Genomic DNA, 19,373 nt, shown 5'->3' on the forward strand with positions numbered 1-19,373 from the left:
AATGCTGCCTCTACAATGTGGTTCCCTTCACAGCATCTTGGCTGAAAGGTCTCATTACTTTTGTCCAAAGAAAGGAAACCCCTAAGGAGAAGGCATAAACCAATGATAGTAACACTGCCATGTAGAATTTATTGCTTTGGCCACATCAAGCTGAGTTGGGGATATCTCTATTGGTCACTTCTTTTTGTAGCAGAGTTCCCTGGGTCCCTCTGTTTTCCTGAGGTCCCAACAGACCAGAATGTCCTTTCAAGATCCTTATTATGGCAGTTATTGTAATTTCTTAGCAGGGAACCTATGCAGAAAAGATGTCAAACATGCTTTCCATATTGACAACGTGAACAATTTAACAGATTTGTGTTCAAGGCATGTTTTCATTAGGTGCAGCCTTCATTAAAAGTAATTAAAACTTGGCAAATATTCTTTTTGGATGATTAATAGGCCATCTCCACTTCTCGTTTTGGGAGGTCAATTACCAGTTACCAAAAATGAAACACCTGCCTTTACATCAATGTGGCTGCTGCCCGAAATTTAGCAGCATGCAGCATTCCTGAAGCTGTTAAATATGTCTGTCGTGCCAAAAAAAATGGGGCCTTATGTTTACCTAAGTCCTGAATAAATACGGTGGATTTGGGGACACAAATCTGATTAAATATTAGGCCAATATGAAAAACTAAGTTAGCTGACTTAGGTATATGTAATTTATAAAGAATATAAAATTAGATGGCAGTGAACGGTCATTTTAGTGGTATAAAAAAACACATTGAAAATAAAGTGTCTCTCAATTTGAATCCCAATTAATGTAATTAGTCTTTTACATGCTCGGTTTCAGGGAGTACAGATTCCCCATGACTTCTGAATGAACCAAGCGAGCATTTTGTATGAACTTTACCCCTGAGGTAGAAGATGAGATTATATAAGATATAAAACGCTGCTTAATATTTTATGATCCACCCCCCCTCCCCCCTCCCCAGGTAAAGTATCCATTAAAGAGGACATTGTATTATTCCCTGGTCAGTTTACTGTTCACCTGAAAACCTTTCCCTAGCTGCTCACACACTGTATACATGAGAGGGCCCATGTTGCCCTGGAGGCCAAAAGGTGGTGATTGAACCAAACTCAGTGTGAGGTCCAGAGGTTGTTTCTGATTCTTTCAGTTGACTCTTCCTGTCCCCTCTGGTCCAGACCTCTTCACAACATTGTTTTCAACCTTCAGAAGTCTATGAGGGACATGCATTTATATACAGACAAGGCCACAGAGGCCCTGAAGTTTCAAATGACTTGCCCAAGTCAGTGGGTCAGCTGGAGCCCTCTTAGTGGGAAGGGTGGGAGAGGGTCTGGCCTGGCGCGGACCTCTCCCTTCCCCAGCCCTCCACTGCCCCACGGCTGCGGCAGAGCACTGAAAAGCGAATTCGTCTCTTGACTCTCAGGCACAAACGCAGAGTTCACAGGCCTCCACTCTCCCACAGACGAACATGTGTTTTTGTGGAAAGACCACACAGAGTCAGGATCCCTAGGCTGCTTCCAGATCTGGCCTGCATTGGCCATGCAGCCCGAGTCAAATTATAGAACCAAGGCCACATTCAGCTGGAAGGAATTTAGAGATCGCCTTCGCTGGTGCATCAGAACCACCAGGACAGCTTATGAAAGCACAGATTCCTGGGCTTCAGTCCCAAGATTCTGACTCAGTAGGTCTGGGGTGGCCCTGAAGATCTGCTTTTCTAGTAAACTTCCAAAGCATGTGAGTGCTGCCGATCCAGGCACCCCATGTGAGCAACACTGGGCTATGGTAACCTTAAGATAGGTCAGCAAATGCTTTCTTATGGGCCAGTTAGTAAATATTTTAGGCTTAGCAGGCCGTATGGTCTGTGCTGCAACTATTCGACTCTGCTGATGTAGCTGGTAAGTGGAAGTGGACAATCTCTACATGCGTGGGTGTGTGTGTCTTCTGATAAATCTTTATATAAACAGGTGGCCCACAGGCTGTAGTCTGCTGACCCCTCACCATACGCTGATAGTAATTTGAGTTCTTCCCACCACTCCCTGCTTTTGGCTGTAAAATGAGGATGCTATTTCTAGTCTTACTTTTCTCCAGCCCTATGATGAAGAAAAATGGGTTGCAAAGAGTTGGGTATGACTTAGTAATTGAACAAGAACATGATGAAGACAGAGTATAATCATCTGATAAATACTCAGAAAAAATACTTTGTATCATGTTCAATCAGTCCCATATTGTTAGCTATACTGTTTTAAAATATGATATCTTCCTTTAATAATCATTAAATTGGATTTATAAATATTCCCTCTAATTATTAGGCATCACACACACACACAAAATTTTAAAAAGGCTAAGAGATGACAGTAGGGATCATTTTGAAGGGTAATTTAGGAGGTTTCCTGGTGACAGAAAATAAAAATGTAGAACTCCTCCTATGTCAATAATTCCTCCATGAAGAACAAAAATGAGTATTTAACGAGGTTAGTCAGACAAAAACAACAAAGTTTATGATGACCTGACATGCTGCCTTTGTAAGATATTCTAATTAAAAAACATTCCACAAACAAAGACATAACCAACAAGTTATATTATTTTTTATTCATGTTAGAATTTCTATCAGTGTTTGAACATTAATATTTAGAGAGTTTGTACATTTTTGCCTTCCGAGGTTTAAAATGAGAACCACACTAGGTCACAAATTGTAACTAATACAACACATTCCACAACTGCATGAATATTCACTCAATCTCACTCTCTTAACACTGTTAAGACATTTTCTTTTCCTTGCTGTACTTTACAATGAAAAGTGTGCCCCACTCATGTCTCAGCAAAGTTCCAGACATTATGGATTCATCACATATAAATTCTTTAAAAATATACTTCTGTCAAAAGACTTGATGACTACTATGTACACTACAAAAATAAATTTTCATATAAATAAATTATATGGCATACTTTTATCTTTGTAATTGAAATGACACAAACCCATTCCTGCCAAAATTGGCAGACAATGAGACCCAGTTTGAATATTTCCTTTAAACTCCTTACACTAAAACCTACCATGAGTCCTTAATGAAAATGTTATATACTCTGAACTATTTAACATTAGTAAGCACTCTATACAAATAAAAATTCTGTTCAAAAGTAAAACATAGCTGTAATAGTGTTTCCAATAGAAATAAAATCCCTGCATTTTTCTGTTATAAACTGGCATGACAAATACTGTAGGAAAACATTCTTATGATACAAAATTATAAATATCAGCAAAGATTTAAAAAAAAATTAAAACATCCAAATGAACAAACAAGACAGACAAAATAAAACTATTTTATAAAAGAGAGAGAGAAATTCTGGTTGTCTGCCAGCCCCCGAGTTCTCCCTTTGCCAATGTGACTATCGGAGAAAGTTCTATGCTGTGCAGAAAGCAGGGGCCAGGCAAGCAGTCACGCACCACACAAGCTGGGCTCAGGAAAGGAGCGAGGCATGCCTCGAGCCAGAGGGAAGCAGACCTCTGCATTCTGCATCATCTCTCTCCTGAACGCAGGATATATGTTTTCTGAGCAGAGCCTAGTGTTAGGTAGACAGACAGTGTAGCTGACAGAGGCACCAACAGTAGCAGTGGGGCCATGGGGCCCCTGGCATAGTAACACATACAATCTGGCAGCCACGGTCTAGTGGCGAGTTTGAGAGTCTGAGGTCACTACACTGCTGGTACTACTGGGGGCTGTTGCCTTTCGATGAACATTTTCCATGTAAAACAGGAGGCATAATGGGAGCTGCCACGTGTGCACTCCTACAGTAGCTTAGTCTGGGTACCAAGTGCTTCCCAACACTTGCTGGTCTCTGGCTGAGAGCCCGGGAAGACCAAACCTCAGAGCAAGGCAACAGAATTGATATGGAAGCAAATCTTTTAAAATAATGCCTGGTTGAGAGACATATCTCTATATACATTCTTCATTGAGGGGGAGGGTGGTATGCAATTAGCATCTTCCTAGTCTTCAATAAATGTACTAATGATGGTGAGAGGAGGGAGATGAGTTACTTTAGGAAGCGTGCACCTATAATGTTAGTATTAACAAGTGGAGAATCATCCTTCTGAAGCTCATATCCTGTAGAATTTCTGACTCTGTACCACCATATTGGATGCTCACTATATAGAGGATGCAAACAAATCCAGAAAGCCCCAACCAACTGTGCAATTTAGCAAAAGAGGGAGTTTAAATTGTAGGGACTCAAAACATCACCTCTGGGCTAATTGTAGACCCAGAATTAAGAGGTCGTTGTCTCCAAAAGACTTATAATCCACTCTTAAACTTGGGTGGTTGTGGTGGTGGTGGTGGGATGTGTGCGTGCGCGCGCGCGTGTGTGTGTGTGTGTGTGTGTGCGCGCTATGTGTTGGTTCCAAGAGAGGTATAATGAAGGCTGCATACTTAGAGGATATGCTCACAGCCCAGCTGAGGCTCCCCACGAGGCAATTTTTCTAGGTTTTAATACCAATGAAGATGAAGAGGTGTGAACTCTGTACCCTGAGGTTCCAACATACACCACAATGGTCCATGCAAAGGAACTCATCTCCTCTGAAGCATGAGCTGGGGTGTCTGGATGGCAGCCAATGATCTTAAGAGATGCCCTGAACTCGAAGCAAATCTGGCAAAAGGATAAGGCGATGTTTAGGGCTAGCCCTCCACCACCACTAGCACTAGAAATATCCTGACTCTTCGGCCTAAGGTAGAGCCCACCAAAGGTTACAGATAGTAAAAAGAAACAAAAAAAAGAAAAAAAAAAATCACAGTACAGTACATTAGGAAATCACACACGTGTTCACACACACAGCCAAACAGGAGAATCGCACCCAACTACACCTAGAGAAGCCATCGGGGTTAACGTGCTTTCTTCATATCTGCTCATTAAACAACAACAAAATTATCACGCATAGCGTGTTTGGAAGTTAACAGTAACATTTCATACTACCACAGGGTTGTGATATGCAAATTTAAAATATTTTAAACAGAAACCTTTACAAAATAATCCTATTACATAAGCAATATTTGCATAGAATTATACAGGTAAATTATACAATATTTAAGCAGCAGCAACAATATGCTGAAATTTAAGACTAAGTTAAGCTTGGCTGTGGCACAGAGACCAATGTACACACAGGGAGGGCCCCTCTGTGATCCCCCCACTGCCCACTCTGGAGGCAGGAGTGGGGAAACCCCAGTAAATCACACTACTTTACATCCATTCCTTCGTATGTTACATATGTGTACACCTCTTAAATATTTATAGAAATATTTCACAAAATAATACAATTGGTTACAGTAACGATGAACTGCTCTCTGGCACAGCACACCTTTCTAATTCCACGTTTCTCTTCAAGCAGTTCTGGTGGGGTAGGGTAGGGGTAGGGAGGGGCTTCCAATCTTTGGCCTCTTTGCTTCAGATTTTACTCACCCTTTAAAGAAAAAAGGAAGTCAAATAAAGTAACAGGTCTATGAGTTCATATTTATAAAACACAAACACAGGCAAAATAAGTCTGAGGTATAGAAATCAGGATGGTGGGGGCTGGGGTGAGGGCATGAGGGGCTTCCAGGGGCAGATTATGATCCCTTCCTCGATCTGGGGCTGGGGACAGGGATGTGGTCATTTTGTGATGTGTGTTCATCAGACACAGCTGCTATATGGCATTAGAAGACGGAAAAAGAGGTGAAGGGGCAGTGATCAATATTATTGTTGAGATGCACCAACACCTTCCCCCTCTGTAAGCTTACAGTAAGTGAAGTGAGAAGTGAAGTTGCTCAGTCACGTGCGACTCTCTATGATCCCATGGACTGCAGCCTACCAGGCTCCTCCGTGGAGTTTTCCGGGCAAGAGTACTGGAGTGGGTTGCCATTTCCTTCTCCAGGGGATCTTCCCGACCGGGGGTTCGAACCCAGGTCTCCCGCATTGCAGACAGACACTTTATCCTCTGAGCCATCAGGGAAGCCCAGTAAGGGACAGACCCGATTTAGAATTCCACTGATTCTCCAAGGATGACTAAGCTTGAACAGGAAGCCCTGTCTGTAGGTTAAGAGGTTACTCTGTCTGCAGCCCTCTAGTCCCGGAGAGCATGCGTGCTCAGTTGTGTCCAACTTCGGGACGCTATGGTCGGTAGCCCGCCAGGCTCCTCTGCTTATGGAATTTTCCAAGCAGGAAAACTGTAGTGGGTTGCCATTTCCTATTTCAGAGGGTCTTCCCCACCCAGAGATCAAACCCACGTCTCCATGGAAGCTGAGGGACCACTGAAGAGCCCCGCCCACCTTCCCGCCGACCCCGCCCACCTCAGTTGGAGCTGCTGCCGTGGCGTCTCTCCTCACATTCCACGTCCTGCAGCTCAATGACCTCCACCTTGGGTTCCCTCCTCTCACACCGGACATTAAAAGGCACATGGGGGTCCTCAAACAGGCCGTGGTCAGTCTCGGGGTAGTCCTCGTAGCCTGGGCAAAGCCCGCTTCGGGGGTTCCTACTGGGCCCAGGCCCAGGGGCGGGCGGAGGATGCACGGCAACAGTCACGGACGCCGAGGCCGTCACGGTGGTAATGGGCTGGCAGTAGCTGGGCATGGAGCTGCCCATGGCAGTGAACGCTGGGTTGTGATGCCGAGGGTTGTGAGAACGGGCTCCCCGGGGGCCCGTGCGGTCCCTATTGCTAGGGCCAGAATGCCCTTCAGTAGAAATTTCGAAAGCGTCTCTGCGCGGTTTATATGGAGGCGCCCTCAAGCATTCTCTGGGGGTTTCTCTTCTGGGCTGCTGTCCTGGCTGTCCAGGTGGCAGGGTCCTTGAGTCCAGGTGGGACTGCTGTCGAGGATTTGAGGGTGGGTGATGCCTCGGTTCAGGATGGACCACCTACAGAGGGCAAGGGCAGGTTGAAACAGGCCCAGTGCTAACCCCAGGCTGGGCGCCACCCCCTGCTGTTCCAGCCCCCTCTTCTTTCTTGGCTCTGGCTCCTGCCTGGCCACCCACACACAGCTCTTTCTGAACTAGAGCTCAGTCAACCCCACAAGTGGCTGGGAGTGCCCTGGGGAGCTAACAAGGGCCTTCTACCCACAGACGAAAAACCCATTCTCTTTGAACCTCAACAATGGGCCAGAGGAGCGCCCTACTTGGACCCTGCGTGTAGGCTTTCTCCGGCACAAATGGCTGGATGCATAGGGCTGCAGCCCATAAATGCAGGGCTGTGGTCTAAGCATCCAGCTGCCTCCCTCCCATAGTCTGCCACCCCACCCTGCTGGGTAGTCAGATCTGGAGTTCCTCTTCTTCTAAAACTGCCAAGTGCCTGGCCCTGGCTCACCCACACGCAGGACGTTGCCAGGACTGTCTATACCTACACTGTTGAATATGGCTATTTACATTTAAGTTAACTAAAATTAAAATTTCAGCCCCTTAGTCACAGTAGCCACATTTCAAGTGCTCAACAGCCACATGTGGGCAGTGGCTGCTGCACGGGAGAGTGCAGGCAGAGAGAGCATTTGCATTGTCACAGAAAGTTCTATGGGGCAGCACTGCTCTGTCCTGTTGTTAGGAATCTGGTTTCTGGGTCTCTATACAAAGCACGGAGCAACACAGTGGCCACATCAATCAAAAGGACCGTGACCAACTTCAAAGTCGTTCAGCTTGTACCTATTTTTAGGCTCCCGCTGAACAAAACCAGATTCACACTGCAGCTCAGCAGGCATCGTCACGGGGGGTAAGAGGAGGAAAATTTAGGTTATTTGGTTGGCCTCTCTCTCTTTCATGGAAGGGCAGCTCCGGCCTGGGACTGGAATACCCATTTCCTGGAGGGACAGCAGGAGGCCCCCAGTTGGAGCAACATTAGCCTCAGAACCTTCCTTGGGTTTTGTGTGCTGTGCTCCAGGCCTGGGGGGCTGAGAACATCCTGGGAGTACAGAGAGGGGAGAATGTAGCTGGGGCTCTCCGAGCCTCTGAGGAGAGGCTCCTGGGCCGCTCATGGTTTTCCTGAATTACTGAAGGCTGGTTCTCAGCTTCTCCGCTCCTTCCAGCCAGAATGCGAGCTTGGAGCCATAAAAGCTTCTGGTGAAGTCTCAGACAATAGTGATTGAAGTAATTTTATACTAAGGGCAATTAGAGGTAACAGAGGGGGAAGGGAAAAAAATAACTTCTGCTGGCAATAAAAATACCATTATATTTTAAAATAAGTATCATCCTAAAATTTATGTAACTTTAAAATAAGGGTGGGAGGGTGGGTAGGGAAGCAAGGTATGCTTTACCTCTGGTTCTTAAACAAGATATATGCTGATGGATGCTTTGTGTAGTTTCCAATACTGGCCCCTGCCCTTTTCAATCCATGAGATACAACCATATGAAATTGACATTTCTATAGTATGATTCTACCTATACTTTTTTTTTTTTTGCATCCTGTGTTTTGCTGTTCAGAGCAGGCAGGGGCTGCCTCCTGGGGTGACTTGTGACTTACAGTGGAGCGGGCGAAGACAGGGTTTTCTGTGGCTTCCACGATCACTTGGTGGGCAGGGCCCCCAGCACCCTGCTGGGCCTCGTAGTGCCGCAGCTCCTCACTGATGCCTGACACGGTCGTCTGAGAACTGTACTCCGAGTCAGAGGAATCAGACCCGTTGTTTGTGTGACCAGCGGGCACAGCAAACCGGACCACGCTGGGGGGTGGCTCAGGAGAAGGTGTGGGCAGCCGGTTCAGCCCATTGGCTGGAGACACCTATTTAAGGGGATTCCGTATGTCAGGTATGTTATCATCCATTTACCTGGGAGCTACACTCAAGGTTCAAAACACAGTACTGTTCAGGGGTCGCTGCCCTCCCTCACTCCCCCTCCTGGCCTCCCACACTACTCTGTATTCACTTAGCCCAATCCTTGCCACTTAGAGGACCCTTGGGCATGACAGATGGAGCAAAAGGACTGCCCTCTGCTTTCACACACTGGAAAGGCAGGTTATGCCCTTTTCACTCCTGTTCAAACCCAGATATTCATCTTGAGTGGAAAATGCTTTATTGATAGAGACCTATAACACTTAGGTTGCCAATCACCAGGTTTCAAAAACCCCAAATAAAAGCAACCTAAACCAAACCAAACCAAACCAACACAACATCCTCCAACACTAATAAACTGAAGAGAAAAAAGGCTATAGTTATTGAGTTGTTTGCTAAAAAAGTAAACAACCAGAAAATGGGGATAAAGCGTAAATATCTAAATTAAGACCGACACCAGGAAAAACAGCATACAGATGGCCTGTGGGCTGCACATGACGCCAGCAACGATTACTGACCTCAGGATACGGTCCGAAGAAGGACAAAAGGACTGGCAGCAAAACTAGTCCATTGAGAACACCCAGGATTGTTAGGATTGCCAGGACAGCAAAGAAGTACCTTAAACATAAAAGGGAAACAGGAACATTTACCATGGCAAGTGAATTAAGGTACCCTTCATGTGCCCAAATGTCAGAGCCAAAAATGAACAAAACCCACACCAGTGAAAAGGCTGTTACAAAACTTCAGTTCAAACCCAGCACAGGATTACTTTCGTTTTTCTTTTAACCTTCTGACTTTGAGGACTGCATTCCGCAACCCAAAGTGTTAGTTCATGAAGGGAAGAAAAAAAAAATTAGGTTGTTAATTTGCTGAAATCTCATGGCATGTAATGTTATTTATGAATGTGTTACACAAACACAAAAATATGGAATGTGAACTGAATGGCTGAGCAGACTGAAAGCACAAATACAATGCAGAGGGGCCCCGTTCACGAAAACCCAGCAGAAGCAAACAAATGAAGTGAAGGGTGTAGAATTTAAACAATTTAGCCCAGGAGGAAAAGCAGCCCACTTCTGCAGGCAGCTAATCCACTGTGAAATGCTTCTGCATCTTAGAGCAGAATCTCTAATTAAGTCTCCAGTGTATCAGGTAAGGCTTTCCCTGGGCTTTCATTAACCACAACTTTCTGCCTAGAATTCTGTGAGTTCCAGTTTTACCAAATAGCTCCAACTGCGACCTTTTTAGAACACTGGAACCAGCTTTCCGCAAAGAAAACACTGCCCATTCTGTGGTTGCTGGGGCATTTTCGGGGGAGGGCGGTCCACAATGACGGGTTGCTCTGCTGGCCAATCTTTTGTTGAACAATTTAGCATCTCTGAATACTCTTGTTTTGCGTCAGCCAATTCAGACATAAAGGCCGCAGCACCATGAAGAAGAGGAGAGTGCACAAGTGGCCCTGCTTTCCCACCATTGAGGGCTAAGGTCTGGGATCCTTCACGAATACCAAGGTGAACCTGTCAGCCAGGGAGGGTGGCTGGCGGATGTTCCACACAGCTGGAGGCAGAAGGCTACACGCAAGCATGTGTTTCTCTAACTATCGGTTTCTAGGGCAGTTTTGCTGGAAGGGGGCTGGGGTGGGGAGAGCTCAGGATGTTCTGGGAAGAGGGAGGGCAAGATATCTATATGTTAATGGTCCTCTTGATCATAAAACGGAACAGGCTCCAAGCTTCACTGTGCCTATATATGTTTCGCCCTTAGATGAAAGGAAAGAGAATCTCTATAAAAATACAAATACCTCGCAGCTATTGTAAACACTAGAAACTTCTGAGCTGCATTAGTAAAACCAAGCAGCCGATGTCTTGCACTAATGTAAACTCCTGGAACTTTAGGTTTAGGCATATATCAGCAGCAGGCATTAAGACATTTGCATCCCATCCATCTAACGGTAGAATAAACAGACCAATTAGATTTCTGACGGCTTAGTGTATACAATGTCTGCTCATTTAGTCGACCTCAGTGAGGGCTTTATCAGGTTAATCCATCCAGTTCTAGGAAATGGGAAGCCCTTTTAAGCGCTTGAAATAAGAGCCCTGCTATCTCTGGGAGAGAACAAGAAGCCATGGGTTAGATGAGAGAGTTGGGATCCTGCCCTCCACCCAGGTCCCAGATGGTTGCTCTAATCAGGCTAAGTTTCTTCTCTGTTGCTCCCCTGGCATCCCCCAACAAGGCTGAGTTAGATCCTTTGAGATCCCATCACACTCTGTTTCCCATGGTTTTGAATTGCTTGTGACCTTGTCTCTCTCCGCCATAGACCATAGCTATGTAGAGGGGGACAAGGACAACGTTACTGCTGTGCTGGTGTGTGAAATGGCACTTATGAGGTGTTCACCATAGTGTTGAATGAGAAATTACACAAAAGAATCTTTCCTGGATGTAGCGTTTGTACATCATAGAGAAACAACTACTAATGCTCAAATAAAGGAAAAGTCAACATCAAATTAAGAGCTCAAAACAAACCCCCCCCCCAAAAAAAAACCAAACAACAAAACCCAGACCAAAACCTTCTTCTAGTTTAGGCATATATATCTACCTGATGCTAGCCAACGAGGTGTACTAATTGGCTTGCTAATGGATCAATCCTCTGTGCTGAGAGATCAGCAACAGGGCCATCACCTGGGAGCTGGCTAATAACTCGGATCCCGCTCCCCACCCCCGATGAAGTCTGATCTGCATTTACAGAGAGCCCCGATGATTCATGAGCACATTATAATTTGAGAAGTACTGGTTTACACCTCTCCACTCACTCTCCACTCAAACGACAGTGAGCCAACCCTGGCACTCATTCTAGGAAGGCTACATCTCCATAATGATGCCAAGGACCTATCGTCTTTCATAATAAAGAAACTTTGGCTACAATTTATAATCCTTAAAATCCTCTTTTTTTCACTTGGAATTGAAAGTCCTATTACAACATACACACTAGGAAAGCCGGTTTAGATTCTCTCTCCAGATTACCAAAGTGTGCCTAACAATCCAGTCATTTCTCACATTTCATTCTGCTTTACTATGGTCCTAATTCTGGACTATCTTTTACTTATTGATGATTCTGGCCTCGACCCTCCACAGAGCAGCAGGGTTACATCTAAGAGCAGCTGTTTAAAAAAGCTGTGGAGGCTCTTCAGAGAAGAAAATGGTCTCTCCCTGTAGTTCTCAAATTCTTTTCAAAAGGAAAACTTGCTCTCCTTTCATACTTCACAAAGTCAAGTCCTTAAATAAATTCATCAGAAACTGCTTGCCATGAAATCCAAATAGAAAGATGTATCCAAATGAGGCTTGGATTTTAAAAATTTGACACCAAAGTCACACAGTAAATGTTTCTTAAATCTTACTGTAAGGAACTTGAACATGAAATCAAGGTATGCTGTCTTCACTTCTTAAAAGAATAAAATTTCTGAAAATTTTAGGTATCTGCATGTTTTCCTCTCTGCAGTTTTGAAGGCCAATGGAAGGTCAAATTTAGTCAGTCAAAGGGCACCAGGTCATTTCCTTCTGTTGATATGTCTAACCTTAATACCAAGAGCTGGGATGTGGTGTCAAGCTGCAGAGCTGCCTTTGTTTCTAGCCCCAAACCCTCCATCTTTTGTCCTCAGGATATTCCCCAAAACAGCTCTAGAAGAGAGCCTGTTCTTATGCCTCTCAGCGTGTGCATGCGTGTTCAGTCGCATCCAACTCTTTGCAATCCCACAGACTGCAGCCTGCCAGGCTCCTCTGTCCATGGAATGTTCCAGGCAAGGAATACTGGAGTGGGTTGCCATTTCCTACTCCTGGGGATCTTCCCGACCCGAGGATCAAACCCAAGTCTCTTGCAGCGTCTGCACTGGCAGGTGGATCCTTTACCACTGTGCCACCTTGGAGTTAATAAACTCAAAAGCAAGTGGAGTCACAGATTGTGACAATCATCACTTTACAATATATATGTATATCAAAACACCATGTTGCACTCCGTAAATACATACAATTTTTGTCAATTATTCCTCAGTAAAGCTGTGGCGGGGGCAGGCTCAGTAGGAAGTAGTCACAATGAAGACGAAGACAAGCTGCAATCGCTCAGAGACAAAAGGAAATAAGTTACAGAGAACACATTAGAAAACAAGGCTTACCTGACAATGAAATCAAATTCAGATCCTGCAAGCATCAGCACTCCCAGTAGAGTGGAAACGGCACCATCGAGAACAGGCGCAAACATGTGCTCCAGGGCAAGCACAGCCCTGCGGTTCTTGTCACCAATGGCTGTTAGAAAGGCCTGCACAATGAGAGTTCGGGTGATCAGATTCCTGGATTTCATTTAGTCAGTGGCCAGCTTCGTCTTAAATGCTATAAGCCGGTTTCATCTGACTCCACTGTGCCCCTCAGATCTTACTGTCTAGCTATTGGAATGTTTAATTGGGGTTGCTCATCTTGGCTAAATCTAGGCTTACACTAAATTGACCTGTTAATAATAATGGATTGTATTTGGTGTTGATGTAAATCTTGAACAACAACAAAAAAGATGGAAAGCGTATTTACTTTAAATTTAAAAACGATGCCAAAACTATATAAAAATGAGCAAAATGTTCCCTTCTTTTCACTGTCACTCACCCTTGAGTTCACTCCCCATGTGAGCGATCTTACATTATTCACATGGGAGATCTCTAGTTGTGAAAGCGACAGCATTTCTCCCGATTTTTTGAAAGGTCAAGATCTTACTTTAAAATGGGCTTAGCACCGAGGTGCCAAGTACGTATTTCCTCATGATTATACTGAGGTTAGAATTTCTGTCACTGTGTTCAGACTAATATGTAGGACATGTAAGTACTATTAACGTATCACAAGAAATTCAATCAAGCCTGTTCTAAATATGGGTGGACATGTCCAACTCTTTTGTGTTCTCTAGGTCTTCTAGGTCAAGGGCATTGTTGATACCAAATGGAAACCTTATGTAGGTCTTGGTATATCACACTATTGGCTTGAGAGTATGACCCAAGACCATTTTAATGTGGGTTAGTTACTATTACACCCTGCCTGTTCCCCTCAGTGGGACCTAACAGGGAGGGCCGAGCCTGGCACAAGCTTGCTCTCTGAAAGTGCAGGCTGCTCTGGGATGCTGAGAAGAGGGCCTGGAGCCCTTGCAGGTGGCATATGCGTCTTGGGGAAAGACATGTCCATTAAGGACTGCTTAATGGATGAAGAAATAAAACTACACACAAGTGTACCAAGGTGTATTACTTTTCTCTAAAGTGGGGTCTATGTAAGTGATGCTCTTTCAGAGTTGAGGAGACTTTAGGGTCAAAGTAGTTATCTTTTTCTCCTGAGAGGAAAGCACTAAAATGGTCTGGAACCATGCTGTCTGTGCTGTATTTGGGCCATGAAGCCATAAGCGCCAGAATTGAGTTGATGTTCTTGCATACAACTTATGCTACTGGAACAATAAACTGCCAGATGCCCACTGATCCTTTGATAACTTTCACATACAGGATGTGGTAAGAATGCCATGTCCTGTGTGTGGATAGTCTCTTGATGAAGACTTGGGCTAGCAGCACAAAGCCAAGTTGGCTCTTGAGACTCCTTACATTCTCAAGATTAAATCTTGCATGAGGAGTAGAGGCGTTCCTTCATTGTTTATTCAACACTGGTATGGATATTTATGTTCCTACTACCTCAGAGACCCAGGGTGCTGCAACAGTTTAAGAAAAGATATTAAGCATTTCCACCACAAAAATCTGATCTACGACCACCCTTGTCTGTAATGATAGCCACCAAAAAGAGTGGTTTTCATTCACAACAGAATAAAATGATTTGTGGATTTTTAGCTCATATATAAATTTTTCTCATTTTTCAAAGAAATGATATTATGTGTTTTCTAAGTTCTAAGCTCTTCTTTCTAAAAATCCCCTCTCCTTCTTCCCAGCTCAACTGAGGAAAGCAATTTGGGTAGGCTCAAAATTTAGAGAACTGTTTCTATATTATTACCATTTTATTATACACTGGGGGAAGAACAGGTTAACTGCAACAGAACATTCTTTCTGAAATACAAAAGTTTATAATCCCTAAGTAGCATAAATATGGCCCTGAAAGAGGACAATAGAAAGTAGTAGACAGTGTGTAGACACACAGAGGCCATGTGTTGAGCCCAATGCTAGAGACTGCAAAAGCAAGGCTAAAAGTAATCTGATCCAAGTCCAGTGCGAGGTTTCCTGGCCAAGGATTCCAAACATCAGTATTTATTCAGTCAACAAGTATTTACTGAATGCCTATGTAAACCCAAGGTCTTAGGCTATAAACACAAGTATGGATGGAGCACAATTTACACATCACTGTGGGGCTTTTAAATAATTCTCTGATAAATGTATACGAAGGACTTGTCTCATGGATTAGACTCCTCTTGAAGTTTACCCTCCTTTTTCACAAGACTGGGCCCACAGAGAGAGGGGAGAGATTCCTATGGAGAGCAACACTAGTTCTTTTATGTTCTGTTGTCATGAATTTGGAGGCTGGGAGGTCGAAGGAACTGGGGTGGGGGGTGGTGCTCAGATGGGGAGTTCATTAGCCCCAGGGTATTTCCTTAGCTGCCAATTCACTTCACTCTCAACTATGCCCGCCCACCATGCCTGCGAGTGTGGTCTCATGTTATTCCCGCTTCATTACTGTGGTTTTAAAAACTATGTATTTGTGCACACACATACTCATATAACATCTGTCTAGGAACAGCTGACACCTTTAGGACCCGTGACACAACTGACACCACCAAATAAGCAGAACCCTTCTGGGCCCACTCGGACACACCGAGGACACAGTCTACTGCTGACATGGCCCGGCTAACGTCCACCTTTGATGACCTGCTTCTTAGATTCCCTCAGAGGGAAAGGAGTCCAGCTGAACTGCAGCCACTCCTGGGGAGTGTCTGTGCTCCCAAGCCTTTTGCTGTGATGTGTCAGATGTGCTCCTTGATGGTGGAGAAAATGAAAAGGTTCCCAACTTGTAAACTAAACGAGCTTGAGGAAATAGGTTGCCTTTTCACAGCTTTCACTGAAACTATCTCCCATACCAGAGCGACATGAACAGTGAATTCCACTCCAATGCCGACGGAAGCAATCAAGATGACCACAGGCACGGCACTCAGCTTGATTCCAATGAGGCCCATCATGCCAAAGAGCTCAACTGTCATCAAAGCCAAGACTGTCACCTTTTAAAAAAAACACAGGATGAGTGGCTGGGCACAAACACACTCTGGGTGTTGCAAAAATTCTTTCCAAACTATTCCATGAGTGTGATCTATAAAGAGTTATACAGATATGTACTTATTGCTGGCTACAAATTTAATATAGTTTAAAACAAGGCGTTTCCTTCTGTTTTGATCTTAACCATCAGAGACCATCCTTCAACTTGTAACTGAGCTGAAACTTTTTTGGTTGCCTTGCCCTCCATCCTAAAGCAAGTTGATAGGACAGGCTGAATAAATATTCTTTTACGTAGAAGTTACTTTGCTTTTGTTTGGAGAGCCTGTGGGCTGAGTGAGGATGACTTAGGAGAAAGGGGACGTATGGTCAGCTGATGCGGGTCAGGTTACAGCCCCTTCACTCTGAAGAAATGTGGAGTCACTGGAGTGGACAAAGCAAACAGTTAAATCCAGGGAAAAGCTTTTTTTTATTTGCCGTTCTTTCATCTGCCTTGTAAAAATTTCTAGGGAGATGGAAAGAATCCGTGAGGTGGACTTTGGAGTTTTTTGGGCCAAAGAGGAGAAAATACAAATAAAACAATAAACTTTACAAGAGAAGGAGAGAATGATCTTTCCTTCTGGGGGTGGGGGACAGCAGGCAGTGAAGGGCGAGCAGACAAGAACAATAAAAGTCCCCTTTGCTTTCTTTTAATAAGCTAATGAAAGATGGATAACATCAATTGCTTAAGTACCATGAAAACTCCTACAGACTAAACATTTACCTTTAAACATACCTGCTGTACAGACTTATGGTGCAGAAACAAGACCTGGTCTCTGTTTTTATAATTTTGGCATTTTGAAGGCTATACCACAGTTCATGGAATTTAAACACTGCCATGATTTTATTAGACTCTACACGAAACTAGCTTCAAACCTGCAAGCATTGTACTTGGTGAAAGAATGTAAAAAAAATAGATTGGCAATACTTTATCATTTCTCCCTAAGAGTTAAAACAAATACACCACACGAAACCATCTCTAAAATGATTTATCCATATACCACCATCCCAACTTCTCTAATTATCCCTCCATTTAGAAGAATCTTCTCTATATTCGGTATGGGTGTCATAACAAAATGACACTTGAATAAAAAAAAATTAGTTATGCTTTGAGTGTTTGTATCAATATACACTCAGCTCTATTATGGAAAGTGTGCTCAAAAACTCCCCCATCTTTACCTAAAAAGTTTAATGCTACAGGAGAGGAGACATAAGATTAAGGCCATTAAAGACTCTACCTAAGCATGAACCTCGCCACCTCCAGTAGAATAAATACAGTATGGATGATGCAATCTATACCCTCCTCCCGAGGCCCAGACATAAACAAAACTTCCCGGCTGCAGAAAGAGCTATGCTGAAAGGAATTTGACTTCCACAAAGACCCTTAGAATCAACTCACAATGATCCCGGCCGTCCAGGGGTTCAGGAGGAAGACGGCGCACACGAGGAACGTGCAGGCCAGCACCACGCTGATGGACAGGAGGAGCCAGTGGCGGAGGCCAATGTACTGCTCCCAGAAGAGGAAGGGGTAGCCATTGGGGTAGCTGGAGAGCCCCAGGCTCGTGTAGTTATTGCAGATGGTTCTGACTTTTTCGATGGCTTCAACGAAGTCCGAGGTGTCACGCAGGCCGTTGAGGTAGAAAGGGAACTGAGCATATTCAATGGGCTCTGCCGCGGGGACTGCACAGGAAAGACAACAGGGAGAGGGCCCAGGAGTCAGGGGCTCCCGGCAACACTGACAGAGGCAAACAGGCTTCATCCGAAGGCGGAAAAAAGGCAGCAAGCGTCCCACCGTTAGCCTCCCAGACGTGAGTCCCCAGATTCTCCGTAAGTGCAATGAGGAGACAAAGGACTCAGCAAGAAAGTCTGCTTACTTCTCTTCTTTCAACATGAAAGACAAACAATACCAGTGATGGTCTTGATAGTCTTAAGGTCTTAACAGTTTCAGTCTTTGGTTTAAAAAATTTTAAATGATACTGAACTTTTGATTTTGGGGGAGGGGGGTTGCAGGTGGAGGAGGAGACTGTGATCTGTATATTGATTTACCCTTAGATTTTAATCTTCTAGAAGCAGTCCTTGTTTGCAATGGGTCTAAACAACTTAAGAATTTAATTGTGGTAACATTTTTTTCTGTTCAACTGACACAAGTGAAAATACTAAGTTCAAACCATTTTACTTAATCACTTATGAGAACAAAATAACTCGAAAGTCATGCTTTACTGAGAAAAATGCTTAACTTTCTTATCCTTTTAGTGATCTTACACACTTAAACCTTCCATGCTTCTTTTTTAATGCAATGCTAAGTCTTCAGCAGCAGGGGAAGAAATCCTCACACAACAAGCATTTAGTTACTGCCGTTGTGTGTTCCAGACCCTTTGGGGTCATTCAGCTGACTTGCTAAACATGATTTGCCCTATTATAATCTCAACTATAAATTTTCATTAAGACAAGCCTTGGCTGCTTGCCACCAAGCTCTGAGGTTTAGATACAGGGAAGCACAACCCGCCTGCTCTCCAGCCATGTTCGCAAAGGGACTGTCTTCTTTCTCACGTCCATCCTCAGCCTCATACCCAAGGCATAAGCAACTAATACCTCTAACATAAATGCAAATTAAATCCATCCAGAACCACCTTTCAAAGTTGGGGCTGAGAGGTGAAAGGAAGAGGACGCTGTTGTATACAGACTTTTCTGCTCCGGTTTAAACAGCTTTGACAGAGTACAGGTGCTTGGTGGCTTATAGGAATGACTCAACTTGCCAAAAATCCCTTCAACACCAGAGTTGACAAAGTTAAGATAAACATATAATCCCCAGTGATAAAACTCTGCAATAGTAAAACAACACTCAACCTGGAGGCGTCCCCAACTTTCACATGGAACAGCTGGCATTAAAGAGAGATGCCTGGTGGATGTTTTAGTCAAAGGCACAAAGAGAGATTAGAGACTCTTATTTCTCAGTGTGATAGAGCATGAGTTGTATTTGATTACACATCCTCATCTGTCTCCCAGAGTTTTAAACTAAAAGAAATACATTGTTCTGTTTACACTTTTGAACCCTAATTGGTGTCAACGGATGAGGGCTATAACTGAGCTTGGAAGTACAGGGTGCAAGGAGCCCTCACCAGCTTGCAGGTCCAGTGGAGGGCTACTTACTTCTCAGCCTGGTTTCTGGCATGTAGTCGGCTTTGTCATGAACCCACTCAGGACGGTGAGGCCGGATGTTGGCTTGGGAGGCGGCATAAGCCACAGGGTCGTTGCTGACCCAAGCAGTCAGGTAGATGTAGAAAGCACTGGGGTTAATGATGCCGTCTGCATCCACCAGGCGCCGTTTAGTCAGCTGCAAAATGGGTAGAA

The 19,373-nt window shown here is 44.3% G+C and overlaps 1 protein-coding gene across 6 annotated transcripts in view; it reads right to left on the reverse strand.

Annotated features, from left to right (window-relative positions):
- Nucleotides 1-2,567: 2,567 nt before the first annotated feature.
- The window catches only part of PTCH1 (patched 1), a 70,629-nt gene continuing 53,823 nt past the window's right edge, over nucleotides 2,568-19,373 (reverse strand). For 5 of the 6 annotated variants that reach the window (XM_027550196.1, XM_027550195.1, XM_027550198.1 and 2 more), the window contains 8 exons: nucleotides 19,173-19,356; nucleotides 17,422-17,702; nucleotides 15,854-15,991; nucleotides 12,930-13,072; nucleotides 9,288-9,387; nucleotides 8,466-8,720; nucleotides 6,316-6,877; nucleotides 2,575-5,450 (listed from right to left, as the gene is read on the reverse strand). In XM_027550196.1, coding sequence (XP_027405997.1) covers nucleotides 6,317-6,877; nucleotides 8,466-8,720; nucleotides 9,288-9,387; nucleotides 12,930-13,072; nucleotides 15,854-15,991; nucleotides 17,422-17,702; nucleotides 19,173-19,356 — 1,662 coding nt within the window. In that variant the 3' untranslated portion in view covers nucleotides 2,575-5,450; nucleotide 6,316. Of the gene's footprint in view, nucleotides 5,451-6,315; nucleotides 6,878-8,465; nucleotides 8,721-9,287; nucleotides 9,388-12,929; nucleotides 13,073-15,853; nucleotides 15,992-17,421; nucleotides 17,703-19,172; nucleotides 19,357-19,373 lie in introns of all 6 variants that reach the window. The other variant, XM_027550194.1, reaches the window with a different exon arrangement.

This window comes from Bos indicus x Bos taurus, chromosome 8 (assembly GCF_003369695.1).
Source record: "Bos indicus x Bos taurus breed Angus x Brahman F1 hybrid chromosome 8, Bos_hybrid_MaternalHap_v2.0, whole genome shotgun sequence".
NCBI classification, from domain to species: domain Eukaryota; kingdom Metazoa; phylum Chordata; class Mammalia; order Artiodactyla; family Bovidae; genus Bos; species Bos indicus x Bos taurus.